Source organism: Macaca thibetana, chromosome 16 (genome assembly GCF_024542745.1).
Source record: "Macaca thibetana thibetana isolate TM-01 chromosome 16, ASM2454274v1, whole genome shotgun sequence".
Classification (NCBI taxonomy): domain Eukaryota; kingdom Metazoa; phylum Chordata; class Mammalia; order Primates; family Cercopithecidae; genus Macaca; species Macaca thibetana.
In genome coordinates, this window is record NC_065593.1 from 50,009,541 (window position 1) to 50,033,180 (window position 23,640).

At 51.6% G+C, this 23,640-nt stretch overlaps 2 protein-coding genes across 2 annotated transcripts in view; one reads left to right on the forward strand and one right to left on the reverse strand.

Annotated features, from left to right (window-relative positions):
• The window catches only part of LOC126938621 (eukaryotic translation initiation factor 1), a 1,120,764-nt gene that overhangs the window by 48,599 nt on the left and 1,048,525 nt on the right, over window positions 1-23,640 (forward strand). The gene's annotated exons all lie outside the window — the stretch shown is intronic.
• CCR7 (C-C motif chemokine receptor 7) lies at window positions 10,152-21,864 on the reverse strand. The gene is made up of 3 exons (XM_050762799.1): window positions 21,780-21,864; window positions 15,242-15,291; window positions 10,152-12,202 (listed from the first exon to the last, which is right to left on the reverse strand). Exons 1-3 carry the CDS (start codon window positions 21,787-21,789, stop codon window positions 11,126-11,128), a joined length of 1,137 nt encoding a protein of 378 aa, XP_050618756.1. The 5' UTR covers window positions 21,790-21,864; the 3' UTR covers window positions 10,152-11,125.

Below are 23,640 nucleotides of genomic sequence, written 5' to 3' on the forward strand. Positions count from 1 at the left end.
CTGGTCTCATGGAGGCTGCACATCAGAAAGACCACAGCCCCCGACTCTGCTGCTCACCCAAGTCACTTCACTCTTCTTTGCCTCAGTTTCCCTCTCAGTAAGTTGACAGAAAGCCTGTGCGGGGATCTGAGTGACTTATGCCCTATAAGAAATCTGATGAACTAGGCCGGACGCGGTGGCTCATGCCTGTAATCCCAGCACTTCGGGAGGCCCAGGTGGGCGGATCACGAGGTCAGGATTTCAAGACAAGCCTGGGCAATAAGGTGAAACCCTGTCTCTACTAAAAATACAAAAATTAGCTGGGCATGGTGGCAGGCGCCTGTAGTCCCAGCTACTTGGGAGGCTGAGGCAGGAGAATCGCTTGAACCTGGGAGGTGGAAGTTGCAGTGAGCTGAGATCACACCATTGCACTCCAGCCTGGTTGACAGAGTGAGACTCCATCTCAAAAAAAAAAAAAAAAAAAAAAAGAAAGAAATCTGATGAAATAGTTTCTTGTTGGTGGCCACTTGGACGACCTTTCCTCTCTCTTGTGGATGACTCTAATTGGAATGGGGCACATTAGCACGCCCCTTAGGGCCCATTCATTTTTCTGAATCCCTCCTTAAGCATCTGGTATCACCTAACAGATTGATGGGATTTTCAGGGAAGGGACAGAGCCTGGGACAATTTTAAATAGGGAAGGTTAGGTGGGGCATGGTGGTTCACACCTGTAATCCCAGCACTTTGGGAGGCCGAAGTGGGCGGATCACTAGAGGTCAGGAGTTTGAGACCAGCCTGGCCAACATGGTGAAACCCCCGTCTCTACTAAAAATACAAAGATTAGCTGGGCGTGATGGTGCGTGCCTGTAATCCCAGCTACTCAGGAGGCTGAGGCAGGAGAGTCACTTGAACTTGGGAGGCAGAGGTTGCAGTAAGCCAGTGCACTCCAGCCTTAGTGAGAGAGCGAGACTCTGTCTCTAAATAAATAAGTAAACAAATAAGGAAGGTTAGGGTTGGGGGTGGAGAATAGAGGTTGTGGGTAAAGAATAGAGGAGGAGGCCGGGCGCAGTGGCTCATGCCTGTAATCCCAGTACTTTGGGAGGCCGGGGCAGGTGGATCACGAGGTCAGGAGATCGAGACCACCCTGGCTAACACGGTGAAACCTTGCCTCTACTAAAAATATAAAAAATTACCTGGGCATGGTGGCGGGCGCCTGTAGTCCCAGCTACTCAGGAGGCTGAGGCAGGAGAATGGCGTGAACCCAGGAGGCGGAGGTTGCGGTGAGCCGAGATCATGCCATTGCACTCCAGCCTGGGCAACGAGAGTGAAACTCCGTTAAAAAAAAAAAAAAAAAAAAGAATAGAGGAGGAAGAAAAATTTCCAGGCCTTGGCGTCCTGCTTGGTTTGGTTTGGGTAGGGGGTGGGGCAGGATAAGGCTGCGGGATCCTGAAGGTCCCTGAAGGGCTGGTGGCCATGAATTACATCTGCCTCTGTGCTTGCACCTGGCTGGGAGGTGTGAAGTGAGAGGAGGAGAAGATGGGATATAAACGTGTTCCAAATGTCTGCTGTAATGAGGGGGTCTGGAGTTTCTGCCCGGAGAATCAGATTGCAGGCCTGATCAGGAGACGAGCTGTTGAACGCTGCAGGAATCCAGGAGGTGCTGTGTCTGTGTGTGCCTTGCCACCCTGTAATGTAGAATTTGCTATTCCATTTCACAAAGGAAGAAGCTGAGGCCCAGAGTTACACGGCACGCCCAAGGCCGTGTAGCTAGTAAGAAGGGAGGTGGGCATCTTCTGACTGACTCTGAGGGCAGGACCGCGTGTGCTTTGTGGGGAGCACAGGTCCACTGTTCTTACTTTGTTGGGTTCAAGACCTTCTGAGCTCTTATGAGACCACTGCTGGGGCCAGCTCGCCTGGGGACTCAGTTCCCGCCCCCACTCCCCACCCGTTCTTTCTTACCCTCTCTCTCCCTCTCCACCTCCGTCCCTGTCCCCTTTCCATCCATGCGTCCACCTCCCCAGCTCTCCCTTTCTTCTGATCCCAGCCGCTGAGTGGGGTGGGTGCGCCCAGGGTCGAAGAGAGAGGTGGGAGACATGAACTTGCGGGTGGAGGACATGAACTTGTTTTCTCTCCAAACCCCTTCCCGGCACATTGTTCTGCTGTCCCCAATGTTAAGTCAATCGAATTGTGTCAGGAGGCTGCAGGGTGTAGGCTGCATGTTGTGGTGCTGCTTGTGAGTGTCTAAGCCCCTTCTGGGTATCAATGCGTGTGCTTTGGCGCATGCACATGGGGGGCTATTGCTGTTTGTGTGGGTGTTGCGTTTGTAGGATGCCTGTGTTTGTGCATCTGTGTGTATGTGTATAGTGGATGCACTCTTGTCTATAAAGGTAGGATTTTTTTTTTTTTAATTTTACTTTAAGTTCCAGGATACATGTGCAGAATGTGCAGGTTTGTAACAGGTATACATGTGTCATGGTGGTTTGCTGCACCTATCAACCCATCATCTAGGTTTTAAGCCCCTCATGCATTAGGTATTTGTCCCAATGCTGCCCCCCACTAACCCCTGACAGGCCCCAGTGTGTGATGTTCCCCTCCCTGTGTCCATGTCTTCTTATTTTTCAACTCCCGCTTGTAAGTGAGAACATGTGGTGTTTGGTTTTCTTTTCCTGTGTTAGTGTGCTGAGAATGATGGTTTCCAGCTTCATCCATGTCCTTGTAAAAGACATGATCTCATTCTTTTTTATGGCTGCATAGTATTCCATGGTGTATATATGTCACGTTTTCTTTATCCAGTCTATCATTGATGGGCATTTGGGTTGGTTCCAAGTCTTTGCTATTGTAAATAGTGCTGCAATAAATATATGTGTGGATATGTCTTTATAGTAGAATGATTTATAATCCTTTAGGTATATACCCAGTAATGGGATTGCTGGGTTACATGGTATTTCTGGTTCCAGATCCTTGAGGAACCACCACACTGTCTTCCACAATTGTTGAACTAATTTACACTCCCACCAACAGTGTAAAAGTGTTAAAAGATATATGCTTAAGCAAGTAGTGAACGCTCTCATGAGTGCACACCTGCAGGAGCAACTGCAGAACCTGTAGGGCCCAGTGCAAAATGTAAATGCTGGGCCCCTTGTTTAAAAATCATTAAGAATTTCAAAGTGCAGGCAGCAAAGCATTACACCCAGCATGGGCCTTAGTGCAGGGCCCAGCGTGACTACACAGGTTGCGGCCTATGAAGCTGGTCTTGTATGGGGGTAAGTTTTCTATTTGTATGTGTATATGCGTGTGCTGGTTGTGTGACTGGTGTGTTAAGTTTTCTATTTATATGTGTATATGCGTGTGCTGGTTGTATGACTGGTGTGTTAAGTTTTCTATTTGTATGTGTATATGCGCGTGCTGGTTGTGTGACTGGTGTGTTAAGTTTTCTATTTGTATGTGTATATGCATGTGCTGGTTGTGTGACTGGTGTGTTTTCTATTTGTATGTGTATATGCGTGTGCTGGTTGTGTGACTGGTGTGTTAAGTTTTCTATTTGTATGTGTATATGCGTGTGCTGGTTGTGTGACTGGTGTGTTAAGTTTTCTATCTGTATGTGTATATGCGTGTGCTGGTTGTGTGACTGGTGTGTGTGTGTATGTGCGTGTGTGTGATATGTGCGATGGTGTCTCTTGTGTGAATATTGGGCATCTGTATGTGCGGGCTGTTTGTGAGGTGAGACTGCTCTTGTGAGTGTGTGTGTGAGTGTGAGTGTTCTTGGGCTTGAAATCTGAACCCTTTCCTCACCACCCTGAGGACAGACTCCCTTAGCAGCTGCCTATGCCTTCTGCCGATGCCTATCAAAGGAAAAGTGTGTTTTATTTTTGGCGCCCTTGCTGCCTATTCCCATGGTGCCCCGGGAGGCTTTTATTTGACTGCCTTTGTTGGAAGGATGACAAACACTTCCCTCCACCTGCTGCCATGGTGGCCCCATGAGAAACCACAGCTGGGGGTGGAGCAGCTTCCTCAGCCCCTCACGCACTTGCCCTGCACCTCTTGCAAGCATCCACATGCCCAGAGCCCTGCCCCGCTGAGCACTGGCCTCCTGGACTCTGCGCAGACAAGGCACCCATAGCAAGTCAGAGCTGGAGGCAATGAGTAGAGATGATTTGGTCCAGCAACCTCATTGTACAGCTGGGGAGTTGGAGGCCCAGAAAAGGGAGGTGACCTGCCCATATGGCCCAGTGAGTCTATGGCAAAGCCATCTCAGCCCTGAGAGCCATGTGCCTCTCAGGTGGTGTGCAGCCCTGCAGGGCTAGCCCATGGAGGAAGCCTAGGTGAGAAGCAGGGCCCAGAGGGGAGAAGCGGGGACCAGGTTCTGTGGAGCAGCAAAGACCTGGTTATCGCCCAGCTGTGGGGGTCACAGCCACCGGCAGATGGGGGCTGTGTCTTTGTTATTTGATTCTCCCTTCTCCCAGGTCAGAGTTCTGTGTCTGACACGGTTTGAAAGATGTCGGTTGGACACAGTACAGCGCCTGGCACTCAGTAGGGGCTCCGGAAATATTTGGTATTAAACAGCTGTTTAGTTGAATGGTGTAGTAGGGTGGCAAAAGCAAGAACTTTGGAGGCAGCTAGAACTGGTTGAAATCACTTAGTAGCTGTGTGACACTGATAAAGTTACTTAACCTCTCTGAGCCTCAGTTTCCTCATTTATTAAATGAGACTCTAGTAGAGTTGTTGTGGGGATTACATGAGATAAGATACCGATGCTTAATACAGTTGTTGTGGGGATTAAATGAGATAAGATACCGATGCTTAATACGGTGTATAGTATGTAATAACATCTTCATAAAATTGCTAGCTGTGTCACCACAGGTAAGTTACATGAGCTCGCTAAACCTGTTTCCTTCTCTGTTGTCGTCAGAATTCAATGGAAGACAGTATAGCTATCCTAGTCCTTGGTGCATCACAGGCACTTAGTAAATGTGAGCCTGTCTCCCGCCTAGGTTCATCACCCCTCCACCTCTTCAACGCCTCTTTCCTCTGCCCCCAGCCTCTGTGATCCCTGCCATCCCTTCCAGGACATCTCATCTCTCATACCTTCTGTCTCCCAGCCTCTGACACTCCCAGCAACAAAAGCTCACAAGGTCTTGTGGTCCATGGTTTCCTCAGGGTTCGGCTCTGATGAGCATGGGTGGGAGGGGGCAACTAAGAAGGATGCTGGGGACACAATAGGTGTAGTCCTTGGACGAAAATCCCAGTTCTGCTTTTGACAAAGGATTGAAGGATTCCAGTGGGTCTAGGCCTGTGTCTTGCTCTGGAGAACAAAGGCAGAGGGCTGTCTTCCTGAACAGCCCAGTCACAAAGCTGCCACCATTCTTCCCATTCCCTTCCTCCTGATTTCCAAGTCCAGAGGTTGCCAATTGCACCCTCAGCAGCTGAGCTTCCCGAAATGGGAGTGTGCGGAGGAGGGCAGGTGGCAGGTAAGAGATGCTAGCGCAAGCAAGACAGCGTGTCCAGAGAGTCAGTTGTAGAAGTCTGTGGAGCTTCGGGGCAGGAGGCAGTGCTGGTTTCCGCATAGGTGACCCCCTAGTACTGGCTTCACCATAGGCCTGGGCCAGGCCACAGGAAACACCCTCTGGGCCTGAGAAGCAGACTGAACCATTCAGTCTTTACACGTGATCAGGTTGCTGCTTCAGTCACTCGAGTGCAGTTGCATAAACCAAATGAGATCAATGAGCTTGCCTTTCCAGGCCTCTTTAAACATTGGGAAATGGTTTGGGGGCATCTCATCCGCTGCATCTGTTGTGCTTCCCAATGTCAGATATTATTTACTTGGAGCAAATATAAACTATTCTGTCCTAAATAAACTCTGACACAGGCACAAGAGGACTTCAGGGCAAGAACTGTCTCCTTACCTGCCCTCTTGCTAGTGGGCACGGATATCTGGCCTCAAGACCTAGTGCATCATGCAGGGACCGAGCCAGTCCAGACCTGGCCAAGCCTGTGAGGAGATGTTTATTTACCCAGAGATGAGAACCTGGAGGCCACGCTGTGTGGTGGTTACCGTGACACGTAGGACAGCCCAGCCACAGAATTCCCTGGGGTTAGTGAACAACACACAGAAATAAGGTTATATCCATCCTCAAAGTGAACATGGGCAGGAGAATATCTGACGGCAGCAGAGGAATCTGAATTGGGTCACGCACAGACGCAAAGAGAGGAGCCCGTGGGGAATTCACATCCCGGCGTTTCTGATTTCGCACGAGATCAGCTGAGATTGACTTAGTCTGGAGCAGCTCTCCTCAGAAAAGGGCCTGGGGAGCTTTTTCTGTACACAGACGCCTGTCAGTGGCTCTGCCTGGGCCCAAGAGAAGTGCAGGGACAGAGCGGGTGGCTGCTGGAGGAGTTGGGGCTTCTCAGACAGCTGCTCCGTGGGCTGGAGTGCTAGGAGGGCTTGCTTTTCTGAAGCCTGACACGGTTGCTCTTTTGAGTTGAGGGAGAGGCCCCCCCACCTTTTTTACTCTCCCTGGGGTTTCTCTAGGGTCTCAGACCAGAGGAACATGGCCATTTCTAACCATCTTCTCTGCAAGGAAGGCCATGGACCCACCTGTCTCTAAGACTAACAGAGCCCCATTCTCCTCACCTGAGACTGGGAGACCTGCGGAGGCTCTGTGTGTGTGTGTGTGTGTGTGTGCGCGTGTGCGTGTGCGCGCACGCACATGCACGTGTGTGCATGCAGGAAGGGGCATCTGACTACACACTGAAGATACGCTTCAAGTCCCGCCCCCAGCGTGTATTCCCTAAAACCCATTCCTGCCCCATCTTCCCCCTGCCTTTCCCCCTCTCCTTTGCCTTAATTCCCCTGCCAATCCCTTTAGGTCTGTTTCCTTTCCTCCAACTGTTCACTCTCAGCAAAGACATGTAACTGAGAACCATTCCCAGAGAAGACGGCCCATCTTCCTTTCTTAAAAAGATCAGCTGCCTGATTTCCTTTGGGCCCGCTGCCATATTTCTTTTGTATTTCATTCATTCTCCAGACTCAGTGATAAGCACGGGAACTATTTAAAGGGGAGAAGGGAGGTTCTCCTTAAGGACCTAATCAAAGGACAAGATGGACGGTGCCTGCTGGAGAGAATGAGACAGCGTGGGATGAGGGCGGGTGCCACGGTGGATGTGCAGGGATGTTCCCGTGAGCCCAGCAGGGTCTGGTGGGAAGAGCTCTGGTTAGGAGCCCGGGGAACGAGGTTAAAGTTCCAGCATCTTTGCAGAGCTCCTGAGAGACCTCAGGTGAGTTGCTTCCCTCTCTGAGCATGAGTTGACTCACCATACAATGGATGGAAAGGCCAGAATCACTCATCTCTCAATTGCCTTCCAGCTTGAATTATAAATTCTGTGGGGATGGAAATGGGCTAAGGAATTGAACTTGGTTTCCTCATGGTTAGCAACTTTTTGTTTTAAAGTTACCGTTTCTTAAACATCTCCCAAAGATTACCAACAACGCATATGTAAGTTTTTCTAAGCGTTTTACATATATGGATTTGTTGCCTTCCACAACAATCCGAGGACATAGGTACCATTAATATCCCTATTATACAGATTAAGAAACTGAGGTACAGAGAGGCTAAGTAACCAGCCCAGGTAGTGGAGCCGGGGTTCAAACCAGGCAGTCTGGCTGCAAAGTCCCCATTCCTTACCACCACACTCAATATTCCAGGCATTGTGCTAAGTGTTTATACAAATCCTTTCCATTTTGCAGTTGAGAAATCCAAGACTCAGAGCAGTTGAGCAACAGCTGAAGGTCACACAGCTGGGAAGCAGTAGAGATGAGATTCCAAGTCGGCAGAGCTCCAGAGTCTCTGCTCTCCCCCACACCCTCCTGCAACCCTGCCAGACGCTCAGGCTCCCAAAGCAAGTTTAACCAATATCCCTATGTTGCAACGCCTCTTCAGGCAAGTCAGCTTCTCCCCCCTGGGCCTCAGTTTCACCATCTAGAAAATGACTGGGGGATTGGCCCAGCTGATCTTTGAGGTCCCTTGGAGCTCTGTGAGTCTGTGATGAGAAAGGTGTGGTGCTTCTAGCTGAAAGGGCAGATCTGTGGCCTGGGAATGCCTTGGGCTTGACCTGGGGTTGCAGCCAGCAAGGATGAGGGAGACGAGGGCCTGGGGAATGACATGAAAAGGAAATTTCAGGTGACTGGAGCAGGCTCATGGCTGTGAACCTGGGAAGAGGGGGCAGATGTATGAAGCCGGTAAGAAAAGAAGAGAGAAGCCCTGGGTGAGCCTCTCAGGGGGCCTTTTCCTTCTTACCAGGGGGTCACCCCAAGCTCAAGATGGGCACGTGAGCGCCTTGGGCAGGGGAGCAGGGATCAGGCCAGCACCGAGCCGAGGTCAGAACTTCTGAGACACAGCAGTTCGAGGGAATGAACATTGCTGGGGGTTTTGTTTTCTCTGTAAATATTTGGAGATGTCCAGTTATTCTAGAAAAATGTATCAGCAGCTGAGGTGGCGCGTTGGCGCGGTTGGCCTGGCTGCCTTTTCCATGACTGCTGTTACATTCCTCCCCTTCAGGAACCGACTGTTTTCCCATCTGTAACCTCATTAGGATGTCCACACCAGCGGGTGCCACACGCACACGCGCTCCGGCAGGTTCCCCTCGGGGACACACACGCACGCTGGCATCGCCCCCTGGCCACATGCTCACGCACACAGTGGCAGCTGTGCCTTTTAATATTTAATGCCGTTGCTGCGAACGCTGCTCCACGCTGACTGCATCCGTGCCAGGCTCATTCCTCTCAGGGCACCGATTCCCGGCTTGGAGACCAGCTGACAAATCTTGTTAAAAACCTTCCAGCCCAGTGCATCTCTCGGAGGAGGGTAATGTCACGTTCTTGCGAGATGAGAGAATGGGCGTCATTACCAGGCAGCTTCATTTTCAATGAGGCTCTTTTCACTTGGGGAAATTGATGGAATCACCTATTGCATGAGTGTCTCAGCCCTCCCTCTAGTTCCCCCCAGGCCAGAGCTATTGCAGCTCTGGGTCCTTCAGACCCCTCTCGATGCATTGCAGGTTGGACTGACCTCCTTTCTGGCTTGCAGAAGTCACGGCTCTGGGTGGGCACCAAGGCACGAAATGACATGAACACCTGGCCTGTGTGGGGGCCTGTGTCTGTCCCTCTCTCCCTACTCCTCCACAGTTGGTAGCCACACTATGGTTTGAACGTATGTATCTTTCCAACATTCATATGTTGGAACATAAACCCCAAGGCAATGGTATGAGAAGTCGGGGGGGCCTTTGGGAGGTGATTAGGTCATGAAGACTCCACCCTTGTGAATGGGATTAATGCTCTTATAGCAATAAAGGAGCAGGAGGGAACTAGTTCGGCTCATTGTGATCTTCCACGCTTCTACCATGTGAGGACACAGCGTTTGTCCCCTCCAGAGGGCACAGCAAGGCCCCATCTCGGAAGCAGAGAGAGCCTGCACAAGACACTGAATCTGTTGGCGTCTTGATCTTGGACTTCCCATCCTCTAAAACTGTGAGAAATACATTTCTATGGTTTATAAATTACTCCATTGGTGGCATTTTGTTGTAGCAGCAGGAAGGGACTATGACATACACTGTGGAGGCCACTGCTGCTACAGTGGCCAGCAGAGAGCGTCATGGGTGGTTCCAGCTCTCATGCAGCCAGCAAAGGGTCCCATCCCTGACCCCTAGTCCGGCATGCTGTGGTCTCTGAGCCCACAGAAAGGCCCTCCCTCCAAACCCCAGCTTTCAGAGTCTAAGGGGCTGGCAAAAGGTCAAGGGCTCTAGTTCTGGGCTGAGCTGGGACAGGTGTGCAAGAGCTGCTAAATGCAGAGTCCCCAGGTATCGAGGTTACCTGGACTACGTGGTCTTCGCAAAGCTGCAGTAGGATCGGCATGTCCGGTTCAGTGCTGACTGTGCAGGCTTGGGGCCTATCCCATGAACTCTGGAAGGGTATTTGTAAGATGGACCTCCTGTCCTCAACCTCTTTCTACCTTTTAGCGTCTTGGTCCTCTGTCACCGGATGGGCTCAGAGCATTCCTGAGCTAAGAACCTCTGTGGTTCTGAGCATCTTTAAGAAACGAGGCCTGGGGGGAGGGCAGGGGGGAGGGGAGACAGGACGGTCAGGTGGGGTGTGGGGGTTTGTAAAACAAAGACACTCATTTGCCATTTACCGAAGACTTTTGTTTTCTTTTTCTTTTAAAGCTGTTGTTTCCTCAAGGGAAAACTTTATTCGTGTGTGGGTAAAATGTTGCTCTCTTAACGAATCGAAAGCAGAACATGAGGAGAGGTTTTCAGTCCCTGTGACAAAGAACAAAGAACGTGGGCCTTGGGTGGCCACTGTCACCCTCCCCGCCTTTGACATTTCCCTGTCCTCTCCTCCCATCCCAGTGGAGCCAAGAGCTGAGTGCATGTCATCCCCACTCTGGAGCCCAGAGTGTGGCTTTGGTTAAGCAGAGGCAGCCGGCCTGGCCTGCAGGAAACACCGCACTCTCCCCTGTTGAGAGCCTGGGAGGGCACTGTGGCAAGTGAGGGAATGAGTGTGCTTTTAGGGCGGTGTGGCAGCTGCCATTCCTGCTGGCTCGGAGGACAGTGGAGAAAGTGGTGGACGGAGGGGTTCAGAGAGTTTGTCTGACCAGCTGATGTCCGCTTTTCCTCACCAAGCCAAGAAGTCTCCCCACTATCTCTGGTCTTGGAGACAAGGCCTGGTTTTCGGAAGAGCTGGTCTGAGCATTTGAGTCTGTGGGAGGCCGGAAGAAGGTTCATTCGGAGGACTCATCAGGCCACTCCCACACTCCTCGCACTCACCCTCCTCGGCCCCTTCACCCCAGCAGGTGGGAACCCGTTCTGGACTTTCACTTTCAGTATTTGGTTTAGGGGACAATAATAGCCTCTGTTTCCCAGTGTTGTCTGTCTGGTGTTAGCTTATCGGCCCTGTCTTTTTTCAGCGTTGGTTGAGGTAGCTGGGACTGGGGTGAAGCTATCTTCTGGAGCAGGGGCTTGTACTCTGAGGGGAGAGCTGCTTTTCCCTGAGCAGCTTTTGGCAGGGGGATGTCCTGAGTCATTGCATCTGCTCCCTGTCCCCACCCCAGGGACCCTGGGAGAGGTCCCTCTCTAGTCCAGGCAGAAGAGTCGCCTATGGGGAGAAGGTGGTGGTGGTCTCGGCCTCCACGCTCATGGAGGAGCGCCGGATGTGCCGACAGGAAGACCACTGCCGGAGCTGCTCCTGGCTGAGGCAGCCCAGGTCCTTGAAGAGCTTGAAGAGGTCGTTGCGGAACTTGACGCCGATGAAGGCGTACAAGAAAGGGTTGACGCAGCAGCGGACGCAGGCCAGGCTGTAGGTGACGTCGTAGGCGATGTTGAGCTGCTTACTGAGCTCACAGGTGCTGCTGGTGATGTTGAAGTTGGCCACCGTCTGGGCCAGGACCACCCCATTGTAGGGCAGCTGGAAGACGATGAAGACCACGACCACGGCAATGATCACCTTGATGGCCTTGTTGCGCTCAAAGTTGCGCGCCTGGAGCAGGGTGCGGATGATGACAAGGTAACAGAAGCTCATGGCCAGCAGGGGGACCAGAAAGCCGATCACCATCTGGGCCACCTGGATGGTGATAAAGGCCTCCACATGCTCTGTGATGAGAGAGCATCGCATCGCTTGCTCACTGCTGCTCCTCTGGAGGCCGCTGTACAGGAGCTCCGGGATGGAGAGCACTGTGGCTAGTATCCAGATGCCCACACAGGACAGCTTGCTGATGAGGAGGACGCGGGCACGGTGGCGGTGAGCTGAGACTGCCTGGACGATGGCCACATAGCGGTCAATGCTGATGCAAAGAAGTAGGAGCATGCCGCTGAAGAAGCTCATCTTGTAGATGGCAAAGATGAGCTTGCAAAAGTGGACACCGAAGACCCAGGACTTGGCCGCGCTGTAGGCCCAGAAGGGAAGGGTCAGGAGGAAGAGGATGTCTGCCACCGCCAGGTTGAGCAGGTAGGTATCGGTCATGGTCTTGAGCCTCTTGAAATAGATATAGGTCAGCACGACCAGTCCGTTGCCCAGTAGGCCCACGAAACAAATGATGGAGTACATGATAGGGAGGAACCAGGCTTTAAAGTTCCGCACGTCCTTCTTGGAGCATAAAGACTCGAACAAAGTGTAGTCCACTGTGGTGTTGTCTCCGATGTAATCGTCCGTGACCTCATCTTGACACAGGCACACCTTCAGGGAAGGAAATGAGGGAAAACAGGCCAGGTTAGCTGAGTGGCTCCAACTCTGGCTGGGATTTAGCCTAGAGCAATGGTTTCTCTCTTTTTTTTTTCTTGAGACATGGTCTCACTCTGTTGCCCAGGCTGGAGTGCAGTGGTGCAGTCATGGCTCCCTGCAGCCTCGGCCTCTCCAGGCTCAGGTGATCCTCCCACTTCAGCCTCCTGAGTAGCTGGGACCACAGCCTTACGCCACCAAACCCAGCGAATTTTTGTATTTTTAGTGGAGGTGGGATTTTGCCATGTTGCCCAGGTGGGAGGAATAGTGGTTTCATTGTGAGGTCCACATCATCAGTATCACAGCGTCACCTGGGAACTTGTTAGGACTGCAAATTCTCAGGCCCCACTTGAACCAGAATCTCAGGTGATGGGCTTAGGAATCTGTGTTTGCCTAAAGTCTCCAGGTGATTCTTTGGTTTGAAATCAGTGCTTCTCAAATTTTAACTCCAATACACATCACCTGGTTAATCCTGTGAACATGTCTATCCTAAATCAGTAGGCTGAGGTGGGGCCTGAGATTCTACAGTTCTGCTAATAAGTAGCAAGTGGCTGATTTTGCCAAGTCTGAGAGACTCTACATGTGCTGACTGGGGACTGGAAATTGGTGGGGCTCTGGGAGCCCAGATGAGCCTTGAGCTGGTTAAACTCTCTCTCTCTCTCAGAGCCTCAGTTTTCTCTTCTGTGAAATGGAGATGAATCCTATTGGCTTCACATGGTTGCTGTGAGGTACCTAGCCCAGGTTCCAGCACCATTTCCTCTCCATGGAGCTTTAATTTTGCCCTCGGGGAGCTCTGTGAGAGTGGGAACATGTGTCTTTCTTCTTGACCCTCCTTTAGAACTTGGCGGAGTTTTCCAGGGGGCTTACAAAAGACCTCAGCTTTAGGGGGAAAATCCACCTGGGGGTCAAGGTTGAGGAGGGCCTGGAGTGAGAAGAGAGGAGGGCAAGTGCTCCCATTTTGAGGCCATGAAGCCTTGGGTTTGGGGCGAACTGCTGTGATCACGGGTGGTGGGTGACCTGGAGAGACTCTAGATCCTGGGGCTGCTCTTAGCACCCAGCAGGAGCTCAGGCAACGTGAGCCCAAGTGCCATAAAGACTGTGAATGGATGATGGGCCACAGGGGTGGAGGCGAGGCCTCCTCAGCAGCTGTGTCCCTGGAAGGAAGCGCGGCTCTCGTCTCCCACTCTCCCTCTGTGCTCCCGCCCTCTCCTCCCACCTCTCTGCCTCTCTCTTCCTCGCATCTCTTCCGGCAGATCCCAATCAGCAGGACTCAGCTGCTGGAGCTTTTTTTAGCCTGTCTGCAGGGCCGGGTGAAGGTTCAGCAGCCTGCTGTGATTTTATCAATGAAGGAGGGGGCCCATGCCTGCCCGTGCCCCTGTGCGCAGCGATGGACGGGCTCGTGCAGGGCAGGGAGCTGGGCTGGAGGACCTGCCTCGCGAGGCTCATGGTTCTATCTCCAGGAACCAGATTCAGCAGCTCAGCGACGATGGGTTTCTACACATTTGTGCTGGAGGGATTCACCGCATCGTGTCTCTATCTCTTTTTTACATCCAAGTTCTGGATTCATCACTGTCCTGCTCGGGAACAGGGTGAGGACAAAATGATGTCCAGGAGCCTTTTCTTTGGCCATTGCTAGCCTGAGACGAAAAGTCAGCGGCAACCCCTCTTCCCTCTCCTGGGCATGGCTGCAGCCTGGGAGCCCTGAAGGAGGCTGCTGCCATTGGCCCAGCCATGGTTACGGCCCAAGGCCTTAGACTCGGGGTCCCTGGACATGAGGGGGTCTCAGCCTTCCTGGAGGGCGGTATTCCCGGCCTCTATGAAGTGCACTCTTCATCATCCAGTCCTGCCTTCCCGTCTCCCCTTGAACCTTGTTCCTGTTTTATAATTCCCCCTCCCCCAGCCTCACTGCCTCTGCAGCCCACAGCCCCACCACATCCTGCCCTGTCTGAGCACCCCCTCCTCAAGTGAAAGGGAGGAATGAGCCTCAGCTGTCCTCCTCCCCGCCCCAACCTTCCAGCCTCCACTGCCAGCAGCACAGCCCCCCAGATCCTGGAGACAGGGGAGAGAGAGGAGGGAGTGGTGATGGGGAAGGGGCCAGGCTGTGGGCTGCAGCCCAGGCTCCGGGGGCCTCCGGGATGGGGTTTTGGGAAGAGTGCCCAGTTTGGGGCCTGCCTCTGGCCTGAGCTTCTGGAAGGCTGCCCGTCTGGCCTCCAGACCTGGGGACGAGCCGAATTCTGAAGCACTGACTCGCTCGCTCTGGCCTCAGCGGGACTCCCCGGCCCCCACTCTGAGCTCCCACATCTAACAAATGGGGGAAAGTTGACTCTGCGAGTTATGGTTTCCTCTAATTTTGGCACTTGGTGAGGTACACTTTCTGTCTGTTTCTGGATTGAGAAACAGAGCTTTGTAAAGTGAGGGTCTTTGTTCCTGCCGAGTTCAGGCCTGCTATAAAGTATGTGCTCATCCGCCCCTCTCCTCATCCCTAGGGCCCCATCCTCTCTTCCCTCCCCTGCCAGGGAGGCCAGATGGGTCTCCATTTCACCAAAGAAAAAGGGGGCTGCGAGGGGAGCCTTTGGGTGAAGGTTGGAAAGAGACAACCTTGGGGCGATAGGATAGTAACAAGATCTCCAGATCCAGGGTGATTTTCTCAGCACACACGCACAAAACCGAGTAACCATTTTTGCAGCTCTTCTCTCTAAGAGAATTCTCATGTTTCTGTCTCCTGGGCAGGGAGATTGGAGGTGGGATAGGGAAGGTGGCAAGTTATTTTCCCCCATGTTTTAATCTAAATGGAGTAAAGGAAGTCCAGAGAACATCTGTGGCTCTCCAGGGTCACTCAGCAGATGGTGAGGGGACAGCCATTAGCTTAATGAATGGCAGGCGGGCTTATGTCTGGGTCTTGTATCTTCTAGTAAATGCCCAGTTCCTCCACTAAACCCCTGACTTGGGAGGCCGTGTGGAGAAGGGAACAGAGCTTTCCTTGGCAGGGAACCTCACCTGGAAAATGACAAGGAGAGCCACCACCAGCACGCTTTTCATTGGTTTCCCTGTAGGAGACAAGGCGAGAAAGTTATTGCTTGGCAGGGACAAGTCTTTATTATTAAAGAAAGCAGTGGAGGGGGAGACGCTGTTGGGAACTTTCCTCTCAAGCTCCAGGCACTGTCTTTGCTGAAAGAGAACATCAGAACCAGATTGTGCCTTTGAACACCTGGCCCGCTGCCCAGCATCACTGTCCTCACCTCCTTCTCGTCCTCCTCCATTCCCAGGTCCTGGAAAGCAGCAGCATCAGAATGCAGGGCAGCCCCTCCCACCCCCTGTCTTGGCCCATCTAGGCTGCTTCTTCGAGCTGGGAAGTCTTTCTAGCCCAGACCACCCCTCAAGACTGAGCTTGGTTGGTGGGTCTGAGTGCCCCCCCGACTCCACGTGATGTGGGACGAGGCAGCAAAGCTATGAGGTCGTGGGGTGGGTGCACACATTTCCAGCCTTGCTTTGGTGCTGGTAGCCACTGGCCCAGGAGCATTTTCCTGGCATCCAAGTGAGTGGGCAGCCACATGTGCATAAAGCCAGGCCTGAGTGTCTCCTGAGGGAGGCGAGCTGAGGAAGGAGGACCACCCCACAGGCTGGGTAGAGGGATGAGGTTCCTTACTGGTCCACAGCGATGGAGACTGCCTCAGGGCCCCACCAGCTCCACAACACCCCCTCACTGAAATGACATTCATTCAGCACTGACTGTTGGTCCACTGGGCCCACACCCTTGGCTTGCCTTTGGGGCAGAGATCCCTTCTCTTTCATCTGGTGCAGGCCCAGAATTGAGGAGGTGTCCCACAATTGTGTGCTGATGAATATACGAATGATACATACATGAATGATGAACAAATACACGAATGACAAGTAAACGAATGCCTGTCCTTTTTCCAAGGGAGAGGGCATCAAGATGGCCCGAGAGGACACAGAGGGGATGCTGTCCTGTGGCAGTGTCGGGGAAGGATGCTCTTTCCTGATGTCACGACTTCTTTCTTTATTTTTTTGCTTAATTGAAGTGCCTGCATACTCTTTCTCTCCTTTAACTTGTTTTCTAACCTAGGCTTGGGGGGGCAGGTGGAAGGGGGAACAGGGTCAGCTTTGGGAAGGGACGTGTTCTGGAAGTCAGGAGGCTTCCTGGGGTCTGAGCAGCAGAAGGGGATCCCGGCTTAGCACAAGGCCCGGATGTGCTCAGTTTGGTTTTGTGGCTGAGCCTCAGGGCCATCAGGAACTTACTTCTTCTTGAGGCTAGGCAGCGAGGACAGTTGACAAAGTAATTTGCCTAGACGTCTTAGCTTACCTACAAGTCAGGGTGTCGGTGGCCCTCCTCCCGTATCCTGACCCTCGGGTCCCAGCTAGGTAGGGCCTGGCCAACTGGAGAGTCAGTAACTGCAATGCCACAAGTGAAGGCAGGCCCATGACAGCTCCAACCTCAACAGGGGCCAGGAAATGCGTGGGAACCTGTTTAAGGCACCTTCTCCTGGAGGCTGGGGGCCCTATGGAGGCTGGGGAAGCAGTGAGAGCCTGGCACTTCTGTGTCCTTGGCCACAGCACCACCTGCTGGAGGCCTCCCTGCATGGCACCCAGGTTGCAGTTGTTAATGTGTTCCCCGGAAAGTGTGTAAAGCCGAGGATTCTGGGCTTGGGAGTTCCTCCGGGAAGGAGAGACTGCATCGGGCTACATAAATAACTAGGTATTTCTCCCGCCTTGAGCAAATTATCCTGCACACTACTGCTAGACATATCTTCCTAAAGCTTAGCTCTGATGCCAGTCCCCACCTCACCTTCCTCCTCAATCCTCAGGGGCTCTAACCATCCCTGAGGATGAAGCCCTTAATGCTTGGCCTGGCAGTCCAGTCCTCCACTGTCCACTCAAAGCGGGCTTCCTAGCTGCATTTTCTGTTCTGGGGACAAGCAGCCACTGTCCCCTCGTTCCCAGCCTGGGCTCAGGCATTTGCAGTCCCACTGGGATTGGACCCTGTGACAACAGAGCTCCCCACCGCACCCCTCATTCTCCTTTCTCACTGAATTACCCCTGAGCTCCTGAGTTTAAGTCCACATGTTTATACCCAACCACACTCTTCAGGGTTCAACGCTCTGCCCATCCTCCACTGACTCATCCAGAGGTCGAGTCTCGAGGTTTCTTTAAACACGTAAATGTCTTTCAGTTACTCTAGAGAAAGCCCGCTCTGACTGTCAGGGAGAAACGAGAAACCTCAAAGTTTGATAAGTCACAACGGGTGAGATCTGAGTAGCAAGAACTTTGTTTCTGTTTTACTCCATTGATAACCCCTCTCCTGGGCACTGTCCCACTTCTGCTGTTCCTGTCCCGGCAGGGGAATTGGGGGAGTGATGGCGTGTGTGCCCGTGAGTTCTTGTTCCAGGTGCTTTGGAGGAGGTGGATGAGCAAGGATCTTGTAGGTCCATAACAGGTGGTTTTCAAGAAACATCACAGGGAAACTTAGGGGAACTCTCGTCTGTGGCAAAAGGGAGCCTGGTCAGTGGCCATGAGTCAAATCATCCCTGCCTGTTACAAAGTCATAAAGCAACTGGTCTGGGGCAGCAGCTTGGGGGAGACCAGTGAAGTTGGGAATCTCTGGGGCTAAGGAGTGGTTGACCTAGATGTTGGGTGTTTTCTGAGTTCTTGAGTTTTCAGTAATGATCATCATGAAAATTCCCTAGAACTCCAACCTGAGCCCCCAACATGAGAGACTCCCCATCTAGGAAAGATAATTATTGGCTGGCTGCCCCCACCTCTAAACCATGAACTTCCATCCCCACATTTTTCCAGGTCCTCCAGACTGCCCAGGAAATCACAGTTGCCCAATCAGCTCTCCCTAAGAGTCACCCCAAGCTTTTTCCTCTCTGAACTTCCTCACCTGCCAATACACCTTCTCTCTCTCTCTCTCTCTCTCTTTTGGATAGGGGAGAGAGAGGAGAAGCAGGGAGGTAGTTAGAGGTCTAGAGATCTGGGGAATCCACTTTCAGACAGTAGGTAGGGATGGGTGAGAGCCGGATAGATCTTGCAGTTTCTATGTTATCAACTGCTGTATCTAATGAGATAATTCATATTCACTGAGCTCTCACTGCGCGCCAGACTGCCTGCACGTATGGTCTCATTTCATCCTCTCAAAAGCCCCTTGAGGTAGGTGCTACTATTAACCCCGTTTACCAATGAGGAAACTGAAACACAGCAAGTAACTTTCTCAGAGTCACACAATGGCCAGCAGGGGAGCAGGCTTTGAAACTCTCCAACTCCAGAAACCACACTCCTAACCATCCTTCTCTGCTGTCACTGGGTCTGTATGTCTCTCCCTCATAACATCTCATGAGCTACCCTGGTGATCCTCATCCTAGATTCCAGAAAATAGAGGCCCAGAGAGATTAAGCCAAATGCCTGGGGTCACACAGCTGCTAAGAGAGGGACCTGAGATTTGAACGGGACAGCAAGGTTTGGGCTCTTGCTACTGCATCAGGCTGCGTTTCTGATGAGTCTGCTGTGTCTAGGATGCTCCACGGAGCGTGAAGGGAATCTTGGCTCCCCATGCCCCACTGGCCACCAGTGCTTCCTGCTTCCATCCCCCAACATCCCAGCCCCCAACAAAGCCGGCCCCACCTCTGTTCTGACACAGGGCTTTGCTGCTTCTTTGCTGCCACAGAACTCCTTCCAAAACACAAATCTCATCCTTTAACTCACCTACTTGAAAAATAAAAATCTTTGATGGTTCCCCATTGTTTTCACGATAAAGTCCGAATTCCTTAGGCATGCTGTACCACGTTTTAAGGATTGGGTCTCCTGTGCCTGCATCCTTCCTCCCCATCTTCCTCCTTGGCATGGCCAGCTACTCCACTCTCCCCTCCGCGTGCTTCTTTCTTGTCTCTGTTACTGTTGTCTCAGCTGACCATCTACATGGCTGCAGCCTTAGTCCCCAGGACACTCTCCTTGGCAGCGTGGAGTTTTTGAAATAATGGATTTGAATGCCTTTAGGTGGGGCACTCACCCTCTGGGTTACTCTACTCCCCTCCACTTCCTGCACCTTATGCCCCTTCCCCCTTTTACACTGTCAGCCTCTGATGGCAATGAAGTTTGCCATTCCTGCCACATCCTTGGCCCCTTGTGGCTCCTCGTTTGTTTGACAACTCCTAAACACCCTTCAAAACCCACCTTAAATACCTCTCTGACCCAGGTTCACTATTCCCTTCTTGTCTTGCCCTTGCCCCGGTCAATGCTGTATCTCACTCTGTTGCAGTGGCTTCGTGACATATGTGTCACTCTCCCCACCAGACTGGTCATCCCTGAATCCCTCAAACAATAAGAGTTGACGGAATGTCCCAAGCAAAGTGGAGAGATTTTTCCAACAGCGACCCCAGGCTGCAACGTTCCTCTCCTCCCCAGCCAAGTTTCTGGCAGGCGAGAAACTGGCCTTGAATTAGCTTCAGCATCCCCCTTTGCCAGCATTTGTGTCTGAGCTGTGAGGCATATGTCTCTCATGGGTTCATTTTTCCCTTGCTTTGCTTTTGAGAACTATGAAAGATCTTTGGTCTCATTGCTCGAAGGTGGGGAGGGTGCCTCGGAGCTGCTCATTCAAACCGTGAAAAAGGCCAGCTCAGCCCTGCTTTGGAGTTTTCATTTTGTGTAACAGAAACCCTGCCTCCTCACCCACCTCTTGCTCCTTGCTGGGCAGATGAAGAGCAGAACAACAGATCCTCCGAGGCCCACCCACCCCATCAACCGCCCAGAGCCCGTTTTGAGCAAAGCTTGTCAGCGGCTTCCCCTCCTACCAGTATTTCGGGTTTGACCGTTGGGGCTGTCTCAAGTTGAGTGAAGTGGCAAGAACATCCCTTCCTCCTGGACCAGAGATTACCCTCTCTCCCTGCATCAAAGCCTAGGAGTCTAGCACCCCCAAACCTAGTCTGGGGCAAGCCACTGCGCACATCTTCCCAACCCCCTGTTCAGTCATGTGGACGGCTTGAAATCAACCAGCCAGGGCGGGAGAATTTACACCATGGAAGTAGGCAAGCACTACAAATTCAGGACTTTCCCTCCACCCTGGAGGCAGCTACCCGTGCTCCACCCCGGGGAGCTGCTTTTCAAACGCCCGGCAGCACACCACTGGGCACTGCTTGGTTTCCTTCCTGGAGGCCAATATGAAAGGCTGGAGCAGGGTCTTCTGTGGATGACGTCTGTATTCTGGGATTGTGATGGAGGGGCCGGAGTGCTGGGGACTGGGATTTAAGGGTAGATGGGCTGGGAAATGAGGCATTTGGAAGAGATTTTCAAAAACTAAACTCTACTGAGTTCTTAATACAATGTATTCATTCATTCCACAGACATTTTCTCCTCATATCCTCAAAGCATTTGAACCTGCCTTTGGGGAGTTCACAGTCAGTGGGTGGGGGTGACCACTTTAACCCTTTCACAGCTGTTTGCTGGGTCCAGACCCAGGGTTTGGGGCAGGCGGGGAAGGAAGAGATGAAATCAAGGAGGCTGTGGTGTGGCGAGGAGGGGTGTGAGGACAGCACCAGGGAACCTTCACTTTTTAAAGCCAACCCCTTGCGGCTTTGAGGCCGCCGTGGTGCATTGCTTGCTGGTGAGACAAGCCATCTAGGAACCTGGTCTTCTTAGCTTCAGCCTGGTCTGACTCCACAGCTGAGATTTATAAAGGAGGTGTCTGGAGCTGGATGAACCACTCAGAACACCCTCAGCACTTCCCCTGGACCCCTTCTAGTCAAGACGGAGGTTAGACCCGAGAAAGGGCTTTCTGAAGAGTAGAGTTGTCTGCCGGTGCAGAGTGTGTGAGGTTTGCTCAGGGGCACGGGTTGTGCTGAAGGCCTGGCTATGATTTCTCCAAGCTGAGGGCCCCTTGCCATCCCATTCCATGTTGCCTGTCCACTCCTTAACTTGCAAGAGGTAACAGCAAAGCCAGAGCAAAGCCGGTGGGATGTGCAGCAGAGAGAAAGCAACCAGAGCTTGCATTTGCAATGTACTGCACCATTCTCACAACCCAGTCACCTTTCATTTGCATCTCCTCATGACCCCAAGTGGACAGGTATATGAATATTTGGCAGCGGAGAAAGGTGGGAATGAGAGAGTGGGTAGAAGGTCCTAAGCTCTCTAGGGAGAATTTCTCTGTTGAAACCTGTCCCCAGAGGTCCCAGAGGGCCTAACCTGTCACCCTCATGATGAGAACAGGTTCTGCCAGACCACCAAGCCCAGCTCCGCCACTCTCTTACGTCCCTGCTATTTTAGAAAGACATGATCTTGGCCCCTCCCTTGTCCCCACTGGCACAAAAGGCTGACCCCTTCCTCAGGTTTGAAAGGGCAGGTGCACCCCTCCTGGGGCAGCAGGGGGCATTCTCTGGAAGTAGCTTCCAATGCCCACCAAATCAGAACTGATTTCTCCAGGAAGCACCCCTATGCGCTCCACCCGCATCCTCCACCCCCATTCCACAGGGTCAGTCTGGGTGTCCGAGACCCTGGTACTGTTCCTTCTCACATGAAGAGGCTCACTCACCCAGGTCCATGACGCTCTCTGGGCGGTAAAACCACACAGGAAGGCTGTGCCCGGCCTCGCGCTACCCCTGTCTGGGGAGGAAGTGGTTCAAGCCCCTTTTAAGTTGTCAGAAAGCCACCCTCCTCCCTGCCCCTCCCACTCTTGCTCCTCCCCCGAGCCCTCCCTGACTCACGCAGGGTCCCTTCAGTGCCTTCAGAGATAAAGGGGCAGAAGAAAGGTGACAGAGGGTGACAGTCGCTGGTCATAGGATCCTGAATCATCAGGTCATTTACATTCAAAAAGCCCCCTGTGCTGCCTGGCAGAATCTAGATGAGGGGCCATTTATTGATTCAACAAATATTTATAGCGTGAATATCACATGCCAGGCCATGGGTTAGATGTTGGGGAGTCAGAGATGTGTGAAAGAAGTGTCCCCATCCTTCCCTTGCTCTGCTCAGAGTCACAATGGAATACAGTCCCAAATGGCTTTCCCTCTGGCTTCTGGGTAGTTTAGGCCAATGGGAGGCACTGACACATAATGACAGGCAAAAGGGAAGACATATGCCACAATGTATCTTTTTTCTCCCCCCTTCCCCTCTCCTTTCCTCCCCTCCCCCCTTCCCTCTTCTCCCCTCCCCTTCCTTTTCCTTTCTTAATGACAGCTTTATTGAGCTATAATCCACATCCCGTAAAATTTACCCTTTTAAAGTATAGAATTCCATGGTTTTTGTAGGTTCACAGAGTTATGAAACCATCACTACAATACATTTTAGAACATTTTTTTCTCACTCCCACTCAAGAACCCTGTAATCATTAGCAATGACCGCTTCCCTCCCCTCCTGTCGTCAAAAGCCCCTGGCAACCACAATCTACTTTCTGGCTCTATAGATTTTCCTATTCTGAACATTTCACATAAATAGAAGTATTCAGTATGTGACCTTCACATCTGGCTTCTTTCAGTTAGCCTGTTTTCAAGGTTATCCCTGTGGTGGTATGGATCCGTTCGCCATTCCTTTTTATGACTGAATAACATTCCATTGTATGGATATGCCACATTTTGTTAATCTGTCATCAGTTGGACATTTGGGCTGTTTCCCCTTTTAGCTGTTATGAATGATGCTGCTATAAATATTTATGTACAAGTGTTTTTGTGGACATATGCTTTATTTCTCTTGGGTATATACCTAGAAGTGAAATTGTTGAGTCATGTGGTAATTACGTATTTAACATTTTGACGATCTAAGAAACTGTTTTCCAAAGTGACTACACCATTTTATGTTCCCATCAACAATGGGTGAGGATTCCACATTGTCAACAAAACTTACTGTTGTCCATTTTTTTGATTCTAGCCATCCTAGTGGCTATAAAGTGGTATCTCATTGTGTTTTTTTTTTTTTTTTGGAGATGGAGTCTCATTCTGTTGCCCAGGCTGAAGTGCAGTGGCATAATCTTGGCTTACTACAGTCTCCACCTCCTGGGTTCAAGAGATTCTCCTGCCTCAGCCTCCTAAGTATCTGAGACTACAAGTACGTGCCACCATGCCCAACTAATTTTTGTATTTTTAGAAGAGGTGGGGTTTCACCATGTTGGCCAGGCTCGTCTCAAACTCCTGACTTCAGGTGATCCACCAGCCTCGGCCTCCCAAAGTCCTGGGATTACATGTGTGAGCCACCATGCCCAGCCTAGTTGTGGTTTTGATATGCGTTTTTATAATGACTACTGATGTTGAGCATCTTTTCATGTGCTTATTGACCATTTGTATTTTTTTTTTTGAGAAATATCTATTCAAATCTTTTGCCCATTTAAAAAATTGGGTTATTTATTTTTTATTGTTGAGTTGTAAGACTTCTTTATATATTCTGGATACAATCACTTATCTGAT

Bases quoted from the DNA above. Each gene is read 5' to 3' on its own strand.
- CCR7 (XM_050762799.1), bottom strand. The intron at 12,203-15,241 runs GTGAGGTTCCCT...CCTTCCCTGAAG, and splicing joins CTCTCCTTGTCATTTTCCAG to GTGTGCCTGTGTCAAGATGA.